This window comes from Barbus barbus, assembly GCF_936440315.1.
Source record: "Barbus barbus genome assembly, chromosome: 29".
Taxonomy (NCBI): Eukaryota; Metazoa; Chordata; class Actinopteri; order Cypriniformes; family Cyprinidae; genus Barbus; species Barbus barbus.
The window spans coordinates 19,835,239-19,857,616 of NC_136757.1; the positions used below are offsets into that span (position 1 = coordinate 19,835,239).

At 39.0% G+C, this 22,378-nt stretch overlaps 1 protein-coding gene across 1 annotated transcript in view; it reads left to right on the forward strand.

The window, feature by feature from the left end:
- Positions 1-1,419: 1,419 nt before the first annotated feature.
- Positions 1,420-22,378, forward strand: part of LOC306849656 (A disintegrin and metalloproteinase with thrombospondin motifs 10-like) — a 59,696-nt gene continuing 38,737 nt past the window's right edge. Inside the window, exons 1-5 of the mRNA XM_079384840.1 lie at positions 1,420-1,576; positions 7,484-7,526; positions 7,710-8,032; positions 17,567-17,925; positions 20,498-20,657. Of these exons, the coding sequence (XP_079240966.1) occupies positions 7,930-8,032; positions 17,567-17,925; positions 20,498-20,657 (622 nt within the window). The 5' untranslated portion in view covers positions 1,420-1,576; positions 7,484-7,526; positions 7,710-7,929. The remainder of the gene's footprint in view (positions 1,577-7,483; positions 7,527-7,709; positions 8,033-17,566; positions 17,926-20,497; positions 20,658-22,378) is intronic.

Consider the following 22,378-nt stretch of genomic DNA (forward strand, 5'->3'; position numbering starts at 1 on the left):
AAATATTTGACTGATTAAAATTGAGGTTTTAATTCTTTTCCCCCCTCCATAAAGTAGACATGCACTTTTTAAAAGAAATGTAGGCCTAACTGATCCAGTATACACTGTAAAACATGATTTTTAAGTTGTAAATAAAACAAATATTATTGGAGTGTAATGAGTACTGAGTATTTCAATTGTACACTTTTGTAAAAAAAATGTTTTTACTGTAATAATTCTGCTTCTGTTTGGGGTCAATATGGCCACAGCAAAAATGCAATGCATACATTTATAATAAAACAAATAAAAAATGCTACACAACAAAGAATCTTAGTATGTGAATATACATTGCATTTATTGTTGTATTTATAGACTAGAGACTTGGAGACCTCAAACAGAACCCTTTTGAATTTTTTTAAAATTAAAATTGTGTTTATAATAGTTCTCAAAATATTATGAAATGTCATGAAGTATCAACCTGATACTTCAATGTTATGTTTTAGATGAAAAGAGCCCCGTTTCTTAGATCCAAACCCGACAAGAACTTTTTTTATTTTACGCCTGTTCTTCATTTCAATGTGAAGGTAAAGGAATCACGTTTTGCTCTGAGGGTTCGTATCTGTTGACGACAGCGCATCTGGTATCCGGCTCTGTTTAGGGGGGTATCCGATATCCAACAGGTGATCGAGGCGGCCTCCTCTGAGCACGAGTTCATCAAAGCGAATGTAACGGTGCGACGCACAGAGCGCGATTGTTCTTCGCAGTGGCTCCTCCCTGCGTTCACAGTCTGCAAACGAGCGCTGTGCAGAAAGCGCTATAGCATGGGGAAGTTAGATTAATTTGAAAGAATCGATTCGTTCGGACGGTTCGTTTCAAATTGAGCTGTTCAAAAAGATTCGAACTGTTCCAAGAAATGTTACGTTTGATCTGAAATGCTCCGGTTTTCTATGAAGTGTTTTAATGTTTTAGAGATATTCTAAAAGATTTGCGTCAAGTGAGTATTTGTGGGGGAGAGCAGGAAGTGTTTGTTGTAACACCATTAGTTTAACAACTAGAAATTATCTAGGTTACATGGAGAAATTACTAATACAGATTTCTCCTGACATTTCTTTGGAGCCCTGAGAGTAAAAACGTCCTTTGTTACAACAGGATTTCATGGAAAAACTAAAAATTCTGAGGTAAGAAAGTAGCCTATTCATTATTGGATAATAATTTAATTAATGATAATTCTAATGAATAAGGAATAATTATGAATTAATATATTTATTAATCAGAATTAATATTACTGAGTTCGGACTGCGATTTGGTGATGTCTGATTCGCGAACGAATCGTTCTTTTGAACAGGTTCTTTATGGGGATTTGATTGAGCCGATTCGCTCGCGAATCAGACATCACCAAATCGCAGTCCGAACTCAATTCTTCTCTCCAGCGGCGAGACTGAAGGAAGAAGAGAAACCACGCAGCACCAGAGCACAGTCCACCGGCTCATCTCAGTATGTGGCAGAGAACTACCTGTTGTTGAAGGAGGACGACAGACTAGACGGAGGTCGGCAAATCTCAGGATAGACAAATTGCCCGCTCCTGGACAATTAAACGGTAAGGTCGTTGTCAAACGACTTGTTCATTTAAACTTATATTATGGCAGAATGCAGATGAATGCATTGCAAACGTGCATGGTTATCATTCTCATTTTTAATACAAGGGATACATATGCAAGTCCATTCTGCTGTCAGTTTGTTACAGTTAAATGAAACTAACTAAAATGATGAAGGCAGCAGCGCTGTCAGACCAGCTGGTGATCACTCTAGCAGAAAGCAGAAATATCTCTTTGTCTGTGGGGTTCAGAGTCGAAGCCTTTGCCAAGAGTCTCCGAGGAAGGCGTCCAGTTCCCTAGGCTACTTAATAAATTATCTGGTCTTGTAATATTTCCATTAATGCCTGATTACAGCTGCTATCAAATGGAATGACTGGTAGACAAAAAATGAAGAGTTACAGAGCAACAGTCTCCCCCATTAAATATATAGTTATTATACAAGCATAATACTGCACTGTTTGGCTTTTCGATACACAGCCATTTGAAAGTTGGATAAATTATGTAGTTTGAATGCGTAAGTTGGCAACAAGGACGCCCAGGAGACCTGCTCTCTGTCCGGTAGAGCAGTGGTTCCCAACTCTGTTCCTGGAGGCCCCCCAACAATACACATTTTGGACGTCTCCCTAATCAAATGCACCTGATTCAACTCATCAGTTTGTTAGTGGAGGCTCCAAGAGTTGAAATGGGTGTGTCAGATTAGCCATCCAAAATGTGTGCTGTTGGGGGCCCTCCAGGAACAGGTTTGGGAACCACTGAGGTAGAGTGAGCGCTTCTCCTGGAACAACTCCATGCTTGTCTGTGCGCATCTACCTGTGATGGAGAGAGCTTGGGTTAGCTGCTGGAAACTACAAGTCTTAGGCCTATATTTAGACTTTGATATCAGACATAGCCTTATGTTTGTTATTTAGGAAGGTTACTTGCAGAGCATCTTGATTTGCGGAGAACTTTTTATGCAAAGTAACTACAAGAACTGCTCCATGGTTCCAATGCTTATGGAGAAAAAAAACAAAACAAAAAAAAAACCAGGGCTTGAAATTGGAATGGAAATTAAGTTTTTAGTGAGTATAATTTTTTTAAATATAGCTATTTCATTTGTTTGAAATGTATTTTTTGAATGATGGCTTTTGAAAATGCTTATCCAAGTAATAATAATATTAACAATAACTGGAAAAATTATGAAAAAGTAATGGAAATTCATGGGTCTAATGATATGGGAACTCGATCTGCTGTTCTTCCAGGAGCTGCCAAGTGATTTGGTTAAATCTTTGTGTTATCTTGTTGATCCATCAAACCAGGGGTTTTCAAACTGAAAAAACCCTAAATCAATAAGTTAATAATAAGTTAAAATAAATAAATAAATAATACGTTAACAGGTACAAACAGTAAAGTTCTAGGTAACACTTTATTTTAAAATATAGCTGCCTTTTTAATTTTAGGATTAGGGTCCCTCACACACAAGGATGATCATATTTGGGGGTCCGTGGCATCTGAAAGATTGGAAAGCCCTGCACTAAACTACCACCCTCTGCTGGTGAACACTATGAACATCATAAGAAAACTGAAGCGACTCATTGTTTAGGTCGTTAAATAAACAATGTATTGTTTTTTCATGAGAAAACAAAGTGGGTTTATAGGGTTGGTGTAGTAAGCTCTGTCTGGTTCAGGGGTGTGTGGTTTGCGAGCTGGCTAAAATGTTCATGCTCCACAGCCGGTCGTGAATAGCTCTCACATTATGGTCTCCGTTGATGGATTCAGAGTTCATTACCGGTTGTTACATAAGTCACTTCTGCTGACAGTGCATTGGTGATCATTATCTTAATTCCCTTGTTTGTGCTTTGTTTATTTGAAGGAGCGAGCGGAAAATGAATTGAGAAGTGTGATACACCAACTTTTTGTTTTTGGGGTCTTTCCCAGTTTGAATCCTCTGGTTTGTGTAAATCAAGTCTTGTTGTGAGTGGGTAAGACAATGTTTGTGGAGGCCAGTGGTCTGTGGCTCTTTCATACTGTTACAGTGCAATGTCAAGCTTAAGTGAGGAGACTTTCTGCTCGTATGTCATCCAAATGGAGATGAAGAGAGACTGCCTAGTTTCCATAGAGGATTGAGACCCAAGATTTCTCTATTGCAGTGAGGGCTTTACATTCAGTCTGTCATATGGGTTTAATTATCAGAGTTTTACTTGTGCCTGATGACTCCGCATCTCTGCCGGTGTAGTCTGACAGCACAAAATGCTTCTTGCCGTCTCAGATCACACATATTCTGACACCTCATGTCTGCGCTAACAGTTTACAAGGCCCTTCCTGAAATTTCATGTCACATTTAGCATATGTCGACACGCCATCTGTAGCTCGCAGATGCTTCTCGTTCTTGATTTACCCCCAAGAGCAGCCAATTATGAAGTTCAACTCCTTCAAGGCCGCAGCTGAATTTTTTGGAGAAGATGTTGCTCTACGAGGTCGTGTCTTCCTCTGGCCTCTGTGGCTTGAGCTCCTTCTCCTGCTTTGTGGGCTGGTGTTTTTATCACAAAACAGGCCGCAGATGGACAAGTGAATCATTCACTGGAAAAGTTGAGTCGTTTCCCCTTATTTACACAATTTCTGTTTTATTGTTTTACATTAACTGAATGATTCTGATTCCTCTTAGTGTTTTTGGTTCCATTAATGGTGACATTAATGAGTTACCAACAAATTAGTTGTTTATTTTGAACCAACTCATTAGAGTTTTTCCATTAAGGAAGTTGCGCTGTAGATTTTTGATTCAGTAAAAAGAACCTACTCAAAGAATTCATAATTAGTTTTGCAAACGGATAACGATGGCTGCACTGTAACTATATTTTAAAGGGATAGTTCAACCAAAAATTAAAATTCTGTCATTAATTAATCACCCTCATGTCGCTCCAAACCTGTGAGACCTTCGGAACACAAATTAAGATATTTTTGATGATTTCCGTGAGCTCTCTGACCCTCCCATAGACAGCAAGGATCCTAACACGATTGTAACGGGGCGAACGAGACGTGAGGATCCATGTGCAAGCTTTTATTAATAAACAGTCATAAGACAGGCAGGGTCAAACAATGGCAAACAGGTATGCTACGGGCAAGACACAGAGCAATCCTAGGGCTAGCGAGAGTCGACGATCGGCGAACAATATCCAACAGGGCAAGGCAGAGAGATAATCCAGGTATACGAGCAGTAGTCCAAGAGAGGTGCAAACAGAATCCAAACGGCAAGGCAAAGGGTAAATCCAGGAAACACGGGCAAGAATCAAAACACTAGAAAAACACAAGGCAAGGCAAGACTAAGACAACAAAGAGGGTTCCGTATCGCAGCTAAAACTAGGAGTGTTATAAATGCAGAACAATACTGGATCTAAACAGAAAAACAGAATGGCTCGGTAAGGCAGCTAACACTAGGGGAGTGCTATACACAGAACAATACTCAGCAGTCAGGGAGAGAAAGTCCAAGGCTTATAAAGAGTGTGAGATAGTGTGTGATAATTTTCAGGTGTGAGCGTGATTAGTGGAATCAGCTGTGTGTGTCGTCAGTGCAATGGATGATGGGAAATGCAGTCCAGTGTGATGTGTGGTGTGAGAGTCAATGTGATGGTGAGGCGACCTCTTTTGGCAGTCGGACGGAAGGCCATGAACCGGATTCGTGTTAAAATAATCCATGTGACATTGGTTCAACCGTAATTTTACGAAGTTACGAGAATACGTTTTGTGCGTAAAGAAAACTAAAATATTGACTTTATTCTACAATTCGTCACCCTGGTGCCATTTTGAAAAAACAGTCTCAAAAGATTTACTCATTAATTTATAAATATGTATTATATATTTACTCATTATTACTAAGTATTGGTGTTGCAGCATGGCTGAATAGTGCAGAAAAAAGTGTTTTAGTATAATATTTTGTTGAATGCTGTATACAGTAAATGCTGAATACAGTATTTGAGTAATATTAACCCTAAAAATAAAAAAAGAAACAATTCTTTTGCTGAGAAAAAATTCTCAGCTCCCAATCCTAATTACAACATAATGTTGGACTTTTAGGTTGAACAAGCGTCAAAGCCACATAGTTTGTGACACACAAATGAAGAACATAGAGGACCAAATCTTGGACCTTCTTTGCCAAGATTTAGATAAGACAATGTTTTAATGAAAACCACCGATCTCAATCTATTAACGTCACAATAAAACAAGAAGTAATGTAAGTAAAGAGGATATGCCAAGCAGGAAATAACAGTAAAAAGCCTGGAGGGTTAAAAGTGTGTGGAGAGCAGAGGGGCATGTAGTCCATCACTATTTGTAAGGGACAAAGACCTCTTAGTGTTTTAAGATTACTTGCTGCACTTAAGCTTTTTCAATGCAGCCCATAGGAAATGAGGGGAACTTAAAACCAGCATCAGCCTCTGAGGCCACTTTTGGGTCCTGACCTATTTGTTGCTGATATTTTTTTCAATGAAAACAGAGAGTGTTTGATTTTTAATGGAGGAGAATGTAGAATATTATCAGGCAGTTTAACATGGCTTATTCTCTGGCAACAGAAATCTTGGATGAGTTTCGCAAAGTGGTTTCAAATAGCTTTGCAAAACAGTTTTTCCGTAGAAATTAGACAAAACTCCCTCACACACAGACACACACTACTTTGGCCATTGTCTTTTTGTGGTACTAGTCAGGAATAGTTATCCTTGATGGACAAATAAGTGCACAAACTCTATATTCTTTCTCTCACCCTTTCCCAAATTGTCTCTCTTTCCCTCTCCTTTAACCACTCTAAACTTTTTCTCTTTTTTTCTTGAGTTTGAGTTTGGGCGTTTTTTTTGTCCAAATCATTTCCCATCTGTTCTTGATTACCTTTGTCTGCACTTGGTTTCTCTTCACCCATCAGAGCTTGTATGGCATCTCTTTCTACTTCTTCCCAGAAAGCATGGAGTGAGGATTATATAGAGAAGGAAAGAAAAAAAAAAGAAGGCGAGAAGGAGGTAGGATAGCTTTTGTTGATGTTGATGTTGATCATACTATGTGTGCAGTATGCAGTGTGTATACTGGGCAAAATAGGCAATTAATTCTTTTTGCATGACTTTGAATGAAAGTGAAAGACACATGAAAGTGCAGTATGCAATCAAATCACATTGCAAGGAATATGCTGTCCCACAACGCAATGAACTTAATCTATAATTTTCAGTGGGATGAATGTATTGCAGATCATTTTAAACTGCGATCGCTTTACTTAACCTCAACTAGTGTGATGGAGGCAATATCAACCACTTTTTTTTACAATAATATATTTTCTTTACTTTTATGTGATTATTACACACATGTCTACAGAAAATAGCAAAATATCCAGTTTTCTGAGATGTGTAACAAGACAAATATTTTGTGTGTGCACTTGCACATCAAAAACTATAGGCACAATTTTGAAACTTAAAATCAGGAAGATTTTATTTTGGCGGGTTGATGGCAATTGATTATGTGCACTTCCGGTTTTAGTGCTGAAGCGCATCAGTGAATGTCACAGTTTTGCACTTTGCTCTGATTTATAATTTATGCTTTCAGTTCGAATGGACATCTTATACAGTATTACAGTTAATTGATCTAAAACGGTGATGGTGCATTAACAGCTGTCAGCCATACTGGTACTCAAATGAGCAGTATGAACTTATTTACCCCACGCATTTTTTTATTTTGGTCGCGCATGCGCACCTGCACACCACTTATGTGCACCGCAGTGATTTACCCAGCCGAACACAACCTATGGCTTGCTCTCTCTCTCTCATTGTGTCCTGTGAGAAACAGTGGTGCCACACAAGTCCCTTTTGTGGTATTTCTCAAATTAGGACATTTTGTTTTATAGCCTGCCCCAGACATCAGCTTGCCCTCCTGACCCTACAACGCTTTCCTTTCTTTTGCAGTCTTCCGGTGAAGGAGAGAGTGAAGAGAAACAGCAGCCCCCAGGTTAGAAAGCGTTTTTTTCCCTTTTCCACTTGAATGTGAAAGGAGGAATGATTGATTAGCTCTAGCAACAGGATGCAAACAACAGCCTCCCAAGGCAATATGTTTGACCGGTCATAGAGGAAGATTTTAGCAAAGAAACTCGCTGTTCTTTTGCATCTATCTAACCTGTTTGTTTTTCAATAGGGAGGCTCTTCATATTTATGATCCCTGGTTGTACACATCTTAGAACTGCCCGTCCTCCACCTCCAACCCCGAGAGGCGAAGTGTCAGGATCCACATAGAAGCGAAGCCACCATGGCTCCAGAATTCTGTGCGTCACTTTGGTGAGTGTGGGGCCGTCAGAGGGCAGAAGACATGTTGGGACAGAGGGCTGGGCACCGCATTGAAGCTTGCTGTAGTAACCATGGAAACGGTGTGGAGGATTTTGGCCTGCGTTGGCATCATCGCCATGGTTGCCAGTGGAGTGGCAGAGAATTGGAGTCCTGAGGAGTTTGCTCAGTCTCAAGGTGAGATTCCTGATTGTTTTGTTGTAATGAATTTTAAGTAAATAAATAAGTTGAATTTAAAAAAAATAAGTGTTCATTTCATTTTAGAAATCATTTGCTACCATTAAACTGCATTAAAGCGGCCAGCTGCCATCCTGCTTCTTGTATACACTAGCAGGGGCGGACTGGCCATCTGCCAGACCGGGCATTTTCCCGCTAGGCCGAGATACTTTTTGGGCCGGGCCTATAAATCTTCTCATACCATATTTGTCTGATCGGCCCATAAAACTCTTAGCAGCCTATAGTTTTTCTGCCGTTTAATGTATTTGTCAAAAAAAGTCGGTTTAGGATTTGTTTTTCCCCAGACAGACCGGCCTATGAGACATTTAATCAGCAGCCCATTGGTTATTTTCTTAATTGACATTGGGCTGACCCAATCACATCTTTAAACAACTCCCCTTTTGGGCTCTCTCGCTCTCTCGCTCTCTCTCTCTCTCTCTCTCTCACACACACACACACACACACACACACACAGTGGTGTATTGTAACGAAGTAATAATACTTCGTTACAGTACTTAAGTATTTTTTGGGAGTATCTGTAGCCTACTTGAGTTTTTATATTTCAGCCAACTTTTACTCCGATACATTTCCCCGAAGCATATTCGTTACTTTCAACAAAATAGTCAGAAGAACACAGACTGCAGGAAAGCAGGTTTGAGAATCAGTGGTCTAGTGTTTGCAAGTTTGCAAGCAAACCGTGCAAACAAGTGCGCGCACAATCGCGGATGATTCATTTTCCACTCAAAGTGGAGTCTGGGGTGTGTGATATACAGTATATACAGTACAGTATAGTTTTCCTGTAGCTCAAATAGTAGAGCATGGCGCTAGCAACGCCAAGGTCATGGGTTCAATTACCCAGGGAAAGCAAGAGCTGATAAAATGTAAAAACTGTAACTTGAATGCAATGTAAGTCGCTTTGGATAAAAGCGTCTGCTAAATGCATAAATGTAAATGTAAATGTATATGTTCTGCAATAATAGGGTAAGTGTTGTTGTAATGATGTGTGATCTGACATTATCAAGTTGGCTATATCATCAAATCACACACAGAGTGCACGCTTTTATTAATGTATTAAAAAATTCCAGGCATTCTAAATTGTAGACAGCAAAAATGCTTCTGTATGCTTTTTATATTTATATAATATAGTTAACTTCTAAATTTTGCACATATCACCTGGACTATATCTATATCACAGATGAACATATTTAATAATCATTTCATACAAGTCCAGTAAGCAATAAGTGACTTACATTTTAGACGTATTGCTTGTTTTTGCTAAATTTTGCCAAAGAAAATAGTTCCAAACAAAGATCACAGCACTGTTTTGCATCTCTGAGCAATGGACGGTGTACTTATTGAATGAATCCGCTTTTTGAACGAATCGGTTGAATAAATGATTCAGTGATTCACTTATTAACACAGTCAAATGCTCTGTTCCTGAATGAATCAGTCGTTTGAATGAATCGGTTGAATCTCAATGACTCACTGATTAATGGTCACTTTCTGTCACCAAAGTCTTTGCTGTCACCTACTAGTGGTTTTAATTTCACATTTTGACAATTTTTTTTCATGTTTTAAATGATTTCAAATATCAGTATTCAATGTTTTATGTTAAAAACACAACATTAGGCCTATTTATGCATCTGTAACTGCAGTTTAAATGCATCCGTGTCCCCTCTGAGGTACATTAAACTGTGTAAATACATCTAAATGCTATTTCAGATGCAGATTCCAGAAATGAAAGACACTAAGTTGTAATGAAAGACACTAAGTACCGGATGAAGTGCTTCTTATTCTTACCCAAAAATACAAAATGGAAGAAAGAGTTCAAACTGAACACAATCTTGCTACTAAAGCTGTATGAATATTTTTTTATATATATATTTATTTGCTTCTTTTCCATTTTGCATTTACTTGTACTTTTACTTTCAATACTTAAGTACGTTTAAGATTTTTAAAAATACTTTTCGTACTTAAGTACAATAAATATCATATACTTTAAGACTTTTACTCAAGTAATATTCTAAACGAAGACTTCAGCTTCTACCAAAGTCATTTTTTGGTAAGATACCTGTACTTTTTTCTTGAGTATGGCTTTCGGGTACTTTATACACCACTGCACACACACACACACACACACACACACAAACACACACACACACACACACAAACACACACACACACACACACACACACACACACACACACAAACACAAACACACACACACACACACACACACAAACACACAGGATGCCTTCTTATGCTTTTAAAGGTTCATCCAACGAGTTTACAGATTTGACTAAGTAAGTTTACAGTTTATTTAATGCTATACGATGGGAAACAGTGATCATCTGATCAACCATTTATCATGTCTCTTCCCTTTCTCCCTCAAACACACAGGCACATACACAGGATGCCATAACTATATAGGCCTATAGTTTTAGGATTCATCAGTGTGGATTATAGTTTTATTATATTAATAAATTACACTTTTTAGAAGTTTTTAATGTGTCAACTCTCACTCTTTCCTACCTATTATTATATGGCTTTAGTGCTTTTATGGAATAGGAGCTGGTATACATATTCAAGAGCGTGCAAAGATGGGTAGTATTTTGATCGTATGTAGTGGGCCGGATTTTTTGTCCCAGTCCAGCCCTGTACACTAGCATTCAAAAGTTTTGAAAGAAGTCTCTCATGCACACCAAAGCTGCATTTATTTGAATGAATTAATGAATGAATGATGCATTTATATAGCGCTTTATTGTATATTGCTGTACACCCAAAGCGCTTTACAATCATGTTGGGGGGTCTCTCCTCAACCACCACCAGTGTGCAGCATCCACTTGGATGATGCGACGGCAGCCACACTACCACGGCGCCAGTGCACTCACCACACACCAGCTACAGGTGGAAAGGAGAGAGAGTCATAGAGCCAATCAAGTGTATGGGGGATTATTAGGAGGCCATGATAGACAAAGGCCAGTAGAGGGAATTTGGCCAGGACACCAGGGTTACACCCCTACTCTTTACGAGAAGTGCCATGGGATTTTTTAATGACCACAGAGAGTCAGGACCTCGGTTTAACGTCTCATCCGAAAGACGGTGCTTTTTGACAGTATAGTGTCCCCATCACTATACCAGGGCGTTAGGACCCACACAGAACACAGGGTGAGCACCCCCTGCTGGCCTCACTAACACCTCTTGCAACAACAACCTAGTTTTCACTGGAGGTCCCCCATCCAGGTACTGACCAGGCTCAACCCTGCTTAGCTTCAGTGGGCAACTAGTCTTGGGCTGCAGGGTGATATGGCTGTGACAAAACCTTGATCAAAAATGCAGTACAAAACAATAATAATGTGAAATATTATTACAATTAAAATAGCTGTTTGCTTTCTAATATATTTTCAAATGTAATTTATTCCTGTGTTGGCAAAGCTGAATTTTTCTAAATATTTGCCAAATGACCTTTTAAAAGGGGAAGTCGTGGCCTAATGGTAAGAGAGTCTGACTCGTAATCAAAAGGTTGCGGGTTCGAGTCTCAGGCCGGCAGGGATTGTAGGTGGGGGGGTGAATATACAGCGCTCTCTCCACCCTTAATACCATGACTGAGGTGCCCTTGAGCAAGGCACCGAACCCCAAAACTGCTCCCTGGGCGCTGCAGCATAAATGGCTGCCCACTGCTCTGGATGTGTGTTCATGGTGTGTGTGTGTTCACTGCTGTGTGTGTGCACTTTGGATGGGTTAAATGCAGAGCACAAATTCCGAGTATGGGTCACCATACTTGGCTGTATGTCACGTCACTTTCACTTTCTTAAGTTTCAATTTAATATTCTGATTTGCTGCTCAATTTTTCAAAGACTAAATCAAATGTCCTTTACAAAAAAAGGGTAAAAATTAGGGATGCATCGATCCGATAGGGCCTACTCAGGATCGGTATCGGCTCCGATACAGTCATGTTCTGCGGATCGGGTATAGGTCAGAAGAGACCGATCCAAATCCGATATTGTGCGTATATTATTCTGTGTTATTGTTGAGCCCCACAAAAGGCACAAAAACATTATAAAGCACCATAACGTTTTCATGCACTATATTTCAAGTGTTCTGAAGCTGTTCCATAGTATAATCTGAGGTACAGATGAAAATTTAACTCATTAAATTCAAGTTCTGGTAAACTCTTCTCTCCGCTGCGGCTGTCTGTCATCCTCCATTCAGCATTCAAACTGCGTGTCGCGTTCGGTTACTACAGTCAAACTCTCATCAAGAGCGCACAGTAACTGAGGTTTAAAACTGTTAAAAGAAAAGGATCAATAAACTAACCCACACGCATCAATATCTCTTCCCTTTGTACTTTGAACTTTTCTGTGCAGGCTTGGAGGGCTGTGCAGCCTGCGCGCTGAGACTCCGTGTCGCTTCAAGCCCATCATTCTGTGCGTATGCGTATGCGTAATGCATATGCGCTTTGTGCCGCTATGTATTGGAGCCTTTCGTATTATAATACTTTTGCGCAAAGAAAGATTATTAATAGTCTTTCTTGTTCTGTCCTATCTATCATGTGTTGCTGCCTTCATTACTGTGCTATAGATAAGAAATGTCTTTTAATTTTATAGGATATATTTATATATAAATGTATTTGCTTGTTTTTTCATGAATGTATTTTACAACAATACAAAGAGCAATGTGTACCATTTTACCAGATTTAGTCCTACACTTATTCACTTTTATTTGTAAATAAACATGTTTCACTAGGTCTTATAAAATTATTGTGCACCCATTTTTCTAGAGTATCTTTTGCTGCTGAATTACCCACTAACCTAGTTTATAATAGTATTTTTGTCATAGATTATGATTATATATTTTTTCATTAGTTATTTTTCATTCAAATGAAGTTTGATGTGATCTACTATATGTAGTAGATTGTGTTTAACACACAAAAGAGTGACGATCAGGTCAACACAGAGAAGTACAGAAATTCTACATTTATTTTAAAAAAAAAACTCAGCTGGTATTGGATTGGATTGGTATCGGCAGATACTCAGAATTTTTGGTATCGGATCGGTTCTGAAAAAATGGTATTGTTGGATCCCTAGTAAAAATGAGGATGGACGATTTTGAAGTTGGAGGAGAAAATCAGATGGCGTTTGGTACTACTTCTGCCTACATCACACTTAAAAAGTATATAAATTAGATTTTTTTTTGGAAAATGACAGATTGTTTCACTAGATAAGACCCTTATCCCTAGGCTAGAATTGTGTAGAGCCTCTTGAAGCTGCATTTAAACTGCAATTTGGACCTTCAAACCTTTGGCCAGCATTGAACTCCACTACATGGAGAAAAATCCCAGAATGCTTTCCAAAAAAAACCTTAATTTATATTTGACTGAAGAAAGAAAGACATGAACATCTTGGATGACATGGGAATGAGTAAATTATCAGGAAATATTCATTCTGGAAGTGAACTAATCCTTTAACATAATTAGCAATATCTCATAATAAGCAAAACGGACTGCTATTTCAATTGTACTAATAAAGAGTAATTATTACTTTAGCCAGACTGAAATAAAATCAACTTTTTAAGTGCATGTAAACACAATTCTTGTTGCAGTAGAAGTTACCTGAGAAACTTTACGAATGTTTTATCATTGCACAATGGATGCAGCAATGGCAGATCATCAAAGCGTAAAACAGAATGAATTGTTAGCCTCAAGCCTCGAACAGTAACAAACCATTTAGACAACCAGGAACAGATGCACTGCGACGTCAGTTAGCCATCACAAGAGCCAGCAAGACTCGATGACCCATCTTTCCATGAAACCGACCACTGTCTCATTTCATACAATTAGTGACCCAGTTATCTCTCTGACAAGAGTCACATGAGGCACCCTTTCAACATCCAACTTTAAAATGTACATTCCTGCAACATACTAATCTTGTTAAGTCATTTCAAATATATAAGATTTAAAGAGATACAAAGGTTACATAATAAAAACATGCTCAAGCATGTGGATTTGACTTTACTGCGTCGTCTGGTCCAGTTCAGGACAAGCGTGTGAGTGTGTCTGGCTGAGTTTGTGTGTGTTTATTCAAAAGGCGGATGAGACAAATATGCAGACGAGCTGTAGTTGCTGTTAAACATAATTTTTTGGCCTATGAATAACTTAATAATGCATTTTTCCCTCTCATAACCAGGGTTACATCATGTTGCGTACAGTTATTAAAGCAGAGCACTGAGTTTATGTGTAATCTCGCCACATGCAGTGACTGGCCACCACAGGCATATATTTAAATCTCATAGTCCAAATAGCAGTGTGGCAGACGGTACACAAACAGGATATGGATGGGTTTTGAGTCGCTGACAGGGCCTCTGTTCAAGAAAGACTGACTTCTCAGCCTGGCATGGGGAAGAGTTTTCTCCTCCACAAGTCTGGGCACACTCGCTGACTTGATGCAGCTGTTGCACATCTGGGAAAGGTAGAGAGACTTCTCTCTCTCTTTTTCTTCGGCCCGGTTTCCACAGGAAAACTTCAGTTTAAAAAAGGGGGGGTTCACTTTAGTTTCCCGCACAAGTCCTAATTAAAGGTTGTTCTCCTTAACGTTCTAAAATAAACTTTCAAACCCTGGGCGGCTCCTGATGGTGGTTTATTTGAATCAAAAGTGAAGTCTTTATTCTTTTAATGGGGCTCTGTCCGTGGCGAGGGAGTTTATGGGGAAGTAATGCAGGCGTCCTCCTCCTCTCAGGTTCCTTGTTGAGATTAAAGACACATCAAAGGCTCTGAAGGATCGGTGCACCCTGTAGGTGTAAGAGCAGGGAGTACCCTTCCATCAATTGTGGGCCTTCTGTTTATTTAAGATAGTGCCAGTTGATGGCGGTCAGAGGGCTGGGCGTGTTGTACAGTTTGAGCTCCGCTTTCATGTTTTGACATAAGACCCAGCTGTGCCCCTGGCTCCTGTTATTGAGACTGTCTGGATTCAAGTTATAAAAAGAGATGCTAGATTACCTTTAGGCCTGCATTGGCCAATTTGCAGACACTTTTATCCAGAGTGACTACAGAGTGTAGTACAGTTTTAGTGGATGTATGGCCCCTCTAGAAAAACTTGAGGCCAAATGTGTTACTTAAAATCCTTCAAACTATGAGTTTCTTTCACTGTATATTTATGAGAATTTTGGAAGATCACATAAAAATTCTGAATAGAATCACTGATACAATTTCAAAAATATGCATAAATAATGACTTTTAATGTCAGAATTATCCTAGCATGGTAATACGTTACGTTGTTGTTTTATGCTTAATAATAATAATAATTAAAAAGAAATAAGATGTAGTAATTTGGCTTAGGCTCTCTCTTTATGTCTTGCGAGTGTTTTATTCGTTTATTAGTTATTACTTTTATGCCTGAATATATGTGTCCTGCTTTCAGTTTAAACATCTATGTTGTTTATAATAGAAGCAATCTAGTTTTGTCATGTCATGTAGCTTACTTGTAGACCCACTGTCGCACATGCCAGTAACAAATAAGTAACAAAATAAATCATGTCTTATGGTGTAAATTGTTGTTTTGCATGTTCAATCCTAAAAGTAATCCTGAACTTTTCATTTAACAGTCTTTTTACTTCCAAACCACTCCACCACTGATTGCTTTTACAACTGATTGTCATTTTTAAACCCAGACAGCATTTACTGTTAGGGTGTATAAGGCTAGAAGTGAGCTTAAATTTGATCAAAAGGATGGAACTCTTCTGTTGGTCAGATGATGGTCTTGAGTCTGCACATATTTTAAAAAGCCAATGGAAACACATGTGGGGCTCAGAAGCAGCAGCTCTTTCAGTAATTAGACAGCCGTATTAAGTGGCCCTAGTCTAAGTAACTGCTGTGAGGAGAGTACGATGTGATCTTTTATATTTTCAGAACTTGGTTTGAGCCTTCATTTCGTCCTTATGGAGGGCTTAATGAAATGGGCCGTATTCTCTAAGGTTACTTGTCCTTCTCTTGCCACTGTACACAATGCCAAATTTAATATAAGTCATATGGTGCGTCTGCTGATGTATTTCTACAGCTTTGAGAGATTACAGAAAGTAGTAAGTCTAGCTGGATCAAGGTCACGCACAAGCCTCATCTTCATGCCTCTGGACCCAAACAAAAGAGACATTGCTGTCGCCCTTCTCACAGTGTTTGAACTGGCAAGATGGAGTAAACAAACCAATGGAACAAACCTTGTTTCACATTAAGGACACTGATGTACTTCTTCACATCTGAATGTATAAAAGGGTTTGGTTTGGTTTCAGGATGTTTGTCTCTTTGGCAGTCTCCACCCCTTGGGTGCAGTTTTTCAAATGCCGAATTTGAACAATTAATCTCCAGGCCCGCTGTCAGGAACAGGAAGTATACAATTTCAGGATTTCCATAGCAACAGGCAGCCCTTGGCCTTTGGGCTGCTAACTTGCTTTTCTTCTCTTTGGTCTACTCAATGGTTTCACTGTGAATTCTTTTGTTCGCCAATTGACACGGTCAGAGTACATAACTGCAACTGAATAAAATCCTTCTTAGTAACCAGAGACTCTTTACATGAGCCCCAGCTGATCCAAGGGACAGCGATCTGTATGAAATAGTTTGTTTACGGATGTATTGTTGGTTTGAGTTAATAGTTCTCACTTGTTTGGCTCCTAAAAAGTACATTTAGTATTTTTTTATGGTCTTAAGAGTGATACTGACAGCTAGAAGCGTAATTTCCTTCTAATGCCTCATCCCTCACATCTTAATTTAAAATTTTTTCAGTGTTCATTAAAAGTGTCTTATACTTTTAGTTCCTCTTTAATCCCACAGATTTCCAATTTGCAGAATTCCTCAGATTTCTTTCCCCTAAAATCGATGCAGAAAATGTGGAAAGAGTGTGCAGATTTCATTTAGGCCTGGTCATGTGAACTCAGTATGGCGGCCCCTGTAACGTGATCCAATTCAAGTAAAATTAAATTTGTTAAGATACTGGTATGATTTTGATGTCATTATTTATGTAGCTGAATGTGCATTTATATTCCCGATTTTTTAAAATTACATAGTAATATACTTTAATTTTATGGTATATTATACTTTTATAATATCCACTACTGTTCAAAAGTTTAGGGTTAATATACATTTTTTCAGGATCATGTGACACTTAAAGCTGAAGTAATGGCTGCTGAAAATTCAGCTTTCCCATCACTGGAATTAACGACATTTTAAATTATATTACAATAGTAAACGGTTACTTAAATGTATTGTATTTTTGAATATTGTATAATTGTATTTTTGAACAAATAATGCAGTCTTGGTGAGCAAGAGACTTCTTCAAAAACAATAAAAATCATACTCCAAACTTTCGAATTGTAGTGTATAAAACTTGTAGTGTTCTTTTTTAATAAGAACGATTTCAGTGCATGTTCAATTGCTTATTGTGTAAGCTTTATAAACTCAACTCAACTTCCATTCTTCAATCTAAAGGACATTTTTTGTGTTTTCACAGCTGAGTTTCTGTCCAGCTTGGACCAGTATGAGATTGCCATCCCAGTGCGTGTGGGGCCGCATGGGGAAACGCTATCAGAAGAGGAGACCTCTCACAGGAATGGCCGACACCGGCGTAGCACGGAAACGCAGAGCGTTCCAGAGCCACAGCTGTACTATCAGCTCTCCACGTCGAGCGCTGACCTTTTGCTCAACCTCACGCTGCAGGGAGGACTGCTCTCGCGACCGTTCCGTGTGGAATACTGGAAGAGGGGCCGCTTGGCTTGGAGTCACCCATACTTGCCCAACTGCCACTATGTGGGTCACCTACAGCATCAGCCTCACTCTAGTTCTGTGGCTCTTAGCAACTGTAATGGCCTGGTAAGCTCCATTAGAATTTTGAAGCAAACAGTGCTGTGTCTCACGACACAATGATGTACTAATTATTGTGCACCTAACCTACTTCTGCTCTCAACTGACGTCAAATGCAAAAGTCTGCAAAATGGGCTGCACCTATAGCCTTAAAGGGATAGTTCACCCAGAAAATGAAAACTCTATCATTAATTACTCACCCTCATGTCGTTCCAAACCCATAAGACCTTCATTCATCTTCAGAACACAAATTTTTTATTAAATCCAAGAGCTTTCTGACCCTGCATAGACAGCAATGCAACTGACATGTTCAAGGCACAGAAAGGTAGTAAGGACATTGTTAAAATAGTCCATGTGACATCAGTGGTTAAAGGTGCAATAGGAGATCTCAGAAAATGCTAACTTTAGCCTGATAGCACTGAAAGCGAACGTCCCACTCTCCCTGCAATCGCCGTCCAAAGCCACGCCCCCTGAACGCACATACGCTCTAAGAGCAGAATACCAGAGACAACATTAAATTACTACAATACTACATCAACAGTTTCCAATTACAGTCCTCACGCCCTCTTGCTCTGCACATTTCATATGTATATCTTATCACGTCCGACGGTTGTTCTGTTCGACCGTAAGTTATTAAGTGCCCTGCAAAGTGGACATCACCAGATATTCCGCCATGATTCCAGTTCAAAGCGAGCGTATATGTTCCATACAAAGGGCATTAAAGTGTGCGAGACGTGAATTTAAATTGTATTTATTTACAGAGGTGTATTATGTCACACTTTGCACTTCTCTAGTAAGTTTCGTCTGTGACCCAGGTGAAAAACAAGTACACTTCCATAATGCACTTAAAGTGCTCTATTTTCGCGCACTAATTTTGTACTTAATACACTAAAAATTATCCTTTAGTACTTCTTAAGATAAACTTAAGATCATCTAAGTGTACTCAACTGTGCTATTTTGAGACACCATGAATATGAACTAAAATGCACTTTTAGCATACTATCTTTGTATTTAAAAAATGTATTTAGCTACCACTTGTAGTACACTTGAGTGTACTAGTGTACGAAAGATGGGTTCAAGTGTACTACAAGTGGTAGCTAAATACATTTTTTAAATACAAAGATAGTATGCTAAAAGTGCATTTTAGTTCATATTCATGGTGTCTCAAAATAGCACAGTTGAGTACACTTAGATGATCTTAAGTTTATCTTAAGAAGTACTAAAGGATAATTTTTAGTGTATTAAGTACAAAATTAGTGCGCGAAAATAGAGCACTTTAAGTACATTATGGAAGTGCACTTGTTTTTCACCTGGGAGTGAAGACTGCGCAGCGCAATCCGTGAGTGAATGTTCCGAAGTGAAATAAACTTCAACGGATTTCCCCTGCTCAGGGAGTAGGGAGCAATGAACACTGTGTAGGGAGCATGTCAATCTGAACACAGTTCATGCACGTAGCTCTCTTCTAACGAGCTGGTTATCTGAACCGAGTGTGTTAACTAAGCAAGACATGCAAAATATGCGGAGCGCATATGCTAACTTTCATTGAAAGTATCTCACAGTAACACAGGTTTTTGCTTATATTAAAGAAAAGGAGGGACAAGTGAAAATTATTGTAATTTTTTGCAATAAAACCCAGAATATTCCTTTAAATGGCTTTAGCACTTTGTTAGACATTTCCATCACATGAGGCTCAGATGATATCCGTAACTCTGTATACTAAAGTAATGATGTATTATACAATGTAATCTCTTTCTTTCTACACTTGAGTGAGTTGTCGTGGCGCCCTTGTAGATCTGAAATGGGCAGCTGTTGCTAAAGTCTGTCTCTCCCAGCTGGTGTAAAGCTCAACACTAAAAACAGGTGTTTTGGAAGCTAATGATGGATTTAGTTTCAAGTGGCATGCTGTGGCCTGGTAATACACCTGCATAAACAGATCACAAAGTCAAGACCAATGCTTGTTTATCCAGACCCTTTGAGTACAGTGTTAAGTCTCTCTGATAAATGCCATCGGACATCCTGGATGCGGTATTGGGTGATTCGTCTACCTGGCATCACAGGTGTTAATACATGACCGGCCTGGTCGATAATTCATCTATTTTTAATTGTGTGTGCACCAACACAAGTAAATACAATGGAGGATTAAGCTTGCTCATGAAGGCGGTAAGAAACTTCCAGGTTAATTATTGGTGATCAGAGTAGCATGACTAAATTCATCAGGGAATGCTCAGTGTGTCCACAAGAGCATCACTAAGCACATTACAGGATTATGTGGACTTGAAAAGTGTGACTGAAAGAGATGAAGAGAGGAAACAATGAAACATGCTAAGATCCTTTGGCCATCCGCCATGAGTTCCCATTTCATCCAGGATTATTAGCCCAGCACAAGCTCATTATTTTAGAGGGGAGACTAATGATGGGAAGATTTGATCTTGTCAGGGACTTCAATGTATCTAGCGTGTAAAATCAGGGAGGCCAACTGTTTCGTTTTTTCACATGCAAGCAAAGGCATGTGATACATTTCAATGACAGACCCTTCATGCTAATCTGAAGCGCAAATTTATGGTTTCTTGTTTTTTTTCAGCAAGGTGTCATTGTAGCTGGAGGTGAGGAGTACCTTATCGAGCCCCTAGTTTCTGCTAAAAACTTCACTAATGAGGATGGCAGAGAAGGGCGCCCCCATGTGGTGTACAAACGGTCATCTCTAAGATACCAAAACATGGACCAGTCCTGTGGAGTCATCGGTAAGAACTACAAACGCCATGAAGACCAAAAAGACCTTTTAATATCAACTGACGAGAAAATTGTGTTCGCCAACCCATTTCATGGGCTCTTTCAATATGTATGGTATCCCGTTTTATTCCTAACATTAAAAGTCACGTTGTAATGGAAGTAGTGACAGATCTTTTCATTCATATTGTGACTTACAACCCGAATTCCGGAAATGTTGGGACGTTTTTTAAATTTGAATAAAATGAAAACTAAAAGACTTTCAAATCACATGAGCCAATATTTTATTCACAATAGAACATAGAGAACAGAACAAATGTTTAAACAGCGAATGTTTACACTTGTATCCATTAAATGAGCTCATTTCAAATTTGATGCCTGCTATAGGTCTCAAAAAAGTTGGCACAGGGGCAACAAAGGGCTGAAAAAGCAAGACATTTTGAAAATATTCAGCTGGGAGAACATCTAGCAACTAATTAAGTTAATTTAAATCAGGTCTGTAACTGGAGACATCTCTGTGCGTAAGGAACAAAGCCGAAGACCTTTGTTGGATGCCCATGGTCTTCGGACCCTCAAACGACACTGCATCACTCATCGGCATGATTCTGTCATTGACATTACTAAATGGGCCCAGGAATACTTCCAGAAACCACTGTTAGTAAACACAATCCGTCGTGTCATATGCAGATTGCAACTAAAGCTCTATCATGCAAAAAGGAAGCCATATGTTAACATGGTCCAGAAGCGCCGTCGTGTCCTGTGGGCCAAGGCTAATTTAAAATGGACTGTTTCAAAGTGGAAAAGTGTTCTATGGTCAGACGAGTCCAAATTTGACATTCTTGTTGAAAATCATGGACACAGTGTCCTCCGGGCTAAAGAGGAGTTTTGGCACTATGAATGCTGAAAGGTATATAAAGTTTTTAGAGCAACATATGCTCCCCTCCAGACGACGTCTATTTCAGGGAAGGCCTTGTGTATTTCAGCAGGACAATGAAAAACCATATACTGCAGCTATTACAACAGCATGACTTCGTAGCAGAAGAGTCCGGGTGCTGAATTGGCCTGCTTGCAGTCCAGATCTTTCACCTATAGAGAACATTTGGTGCATCATTAAACAAAAAATACATCAAAGATGACCATGAATTCTTCAGAAGCTGGAAACCTATATCAGGCAAGAATTGGACCAAATTCCAACACCAAAACTCCAGAAACTCATAACCTTGATGCCCAGACGTCTTCAAACTGTTTTGAAAAGAAGAGGAGATGCTACAACATGGTAAATATGCCCCTGTCCCAACTATTTTGGGACCTGTAGCAGAGAAATGAGCTCATTTTGTGCATAAAATTTAAAAATTTCTCAGTTTGAACTGAGACTTATTTGTTATGTTATCTACGGTCTATCGTGAATAAAATATTGGCTCGTGTGATTTGAAATACTTTTAGTTTTCATTTTATTCAAATTAAAAAAATGTATTAAAAAAATTAATTATTAAAAAATGGTGGGCAGGAACTTGGTTCTATGCATCAGTTGTTGATTGAATGGAGTCTTATCAAAAGCTTATAGTCGATTGTAAGAAAGGGGCGGTGTTTAAGCAGACTAAAATGATTGGAGAAGTCTGGCATGCATCACCGGAGAAAAGCCATTTTTCATGCTCAAGGAATTTATTTAGGAAAAAGATAGGGTTAATTTACAATCCATGTTGACTCTAAGGAATTTATTTGGGACACTGCCTGG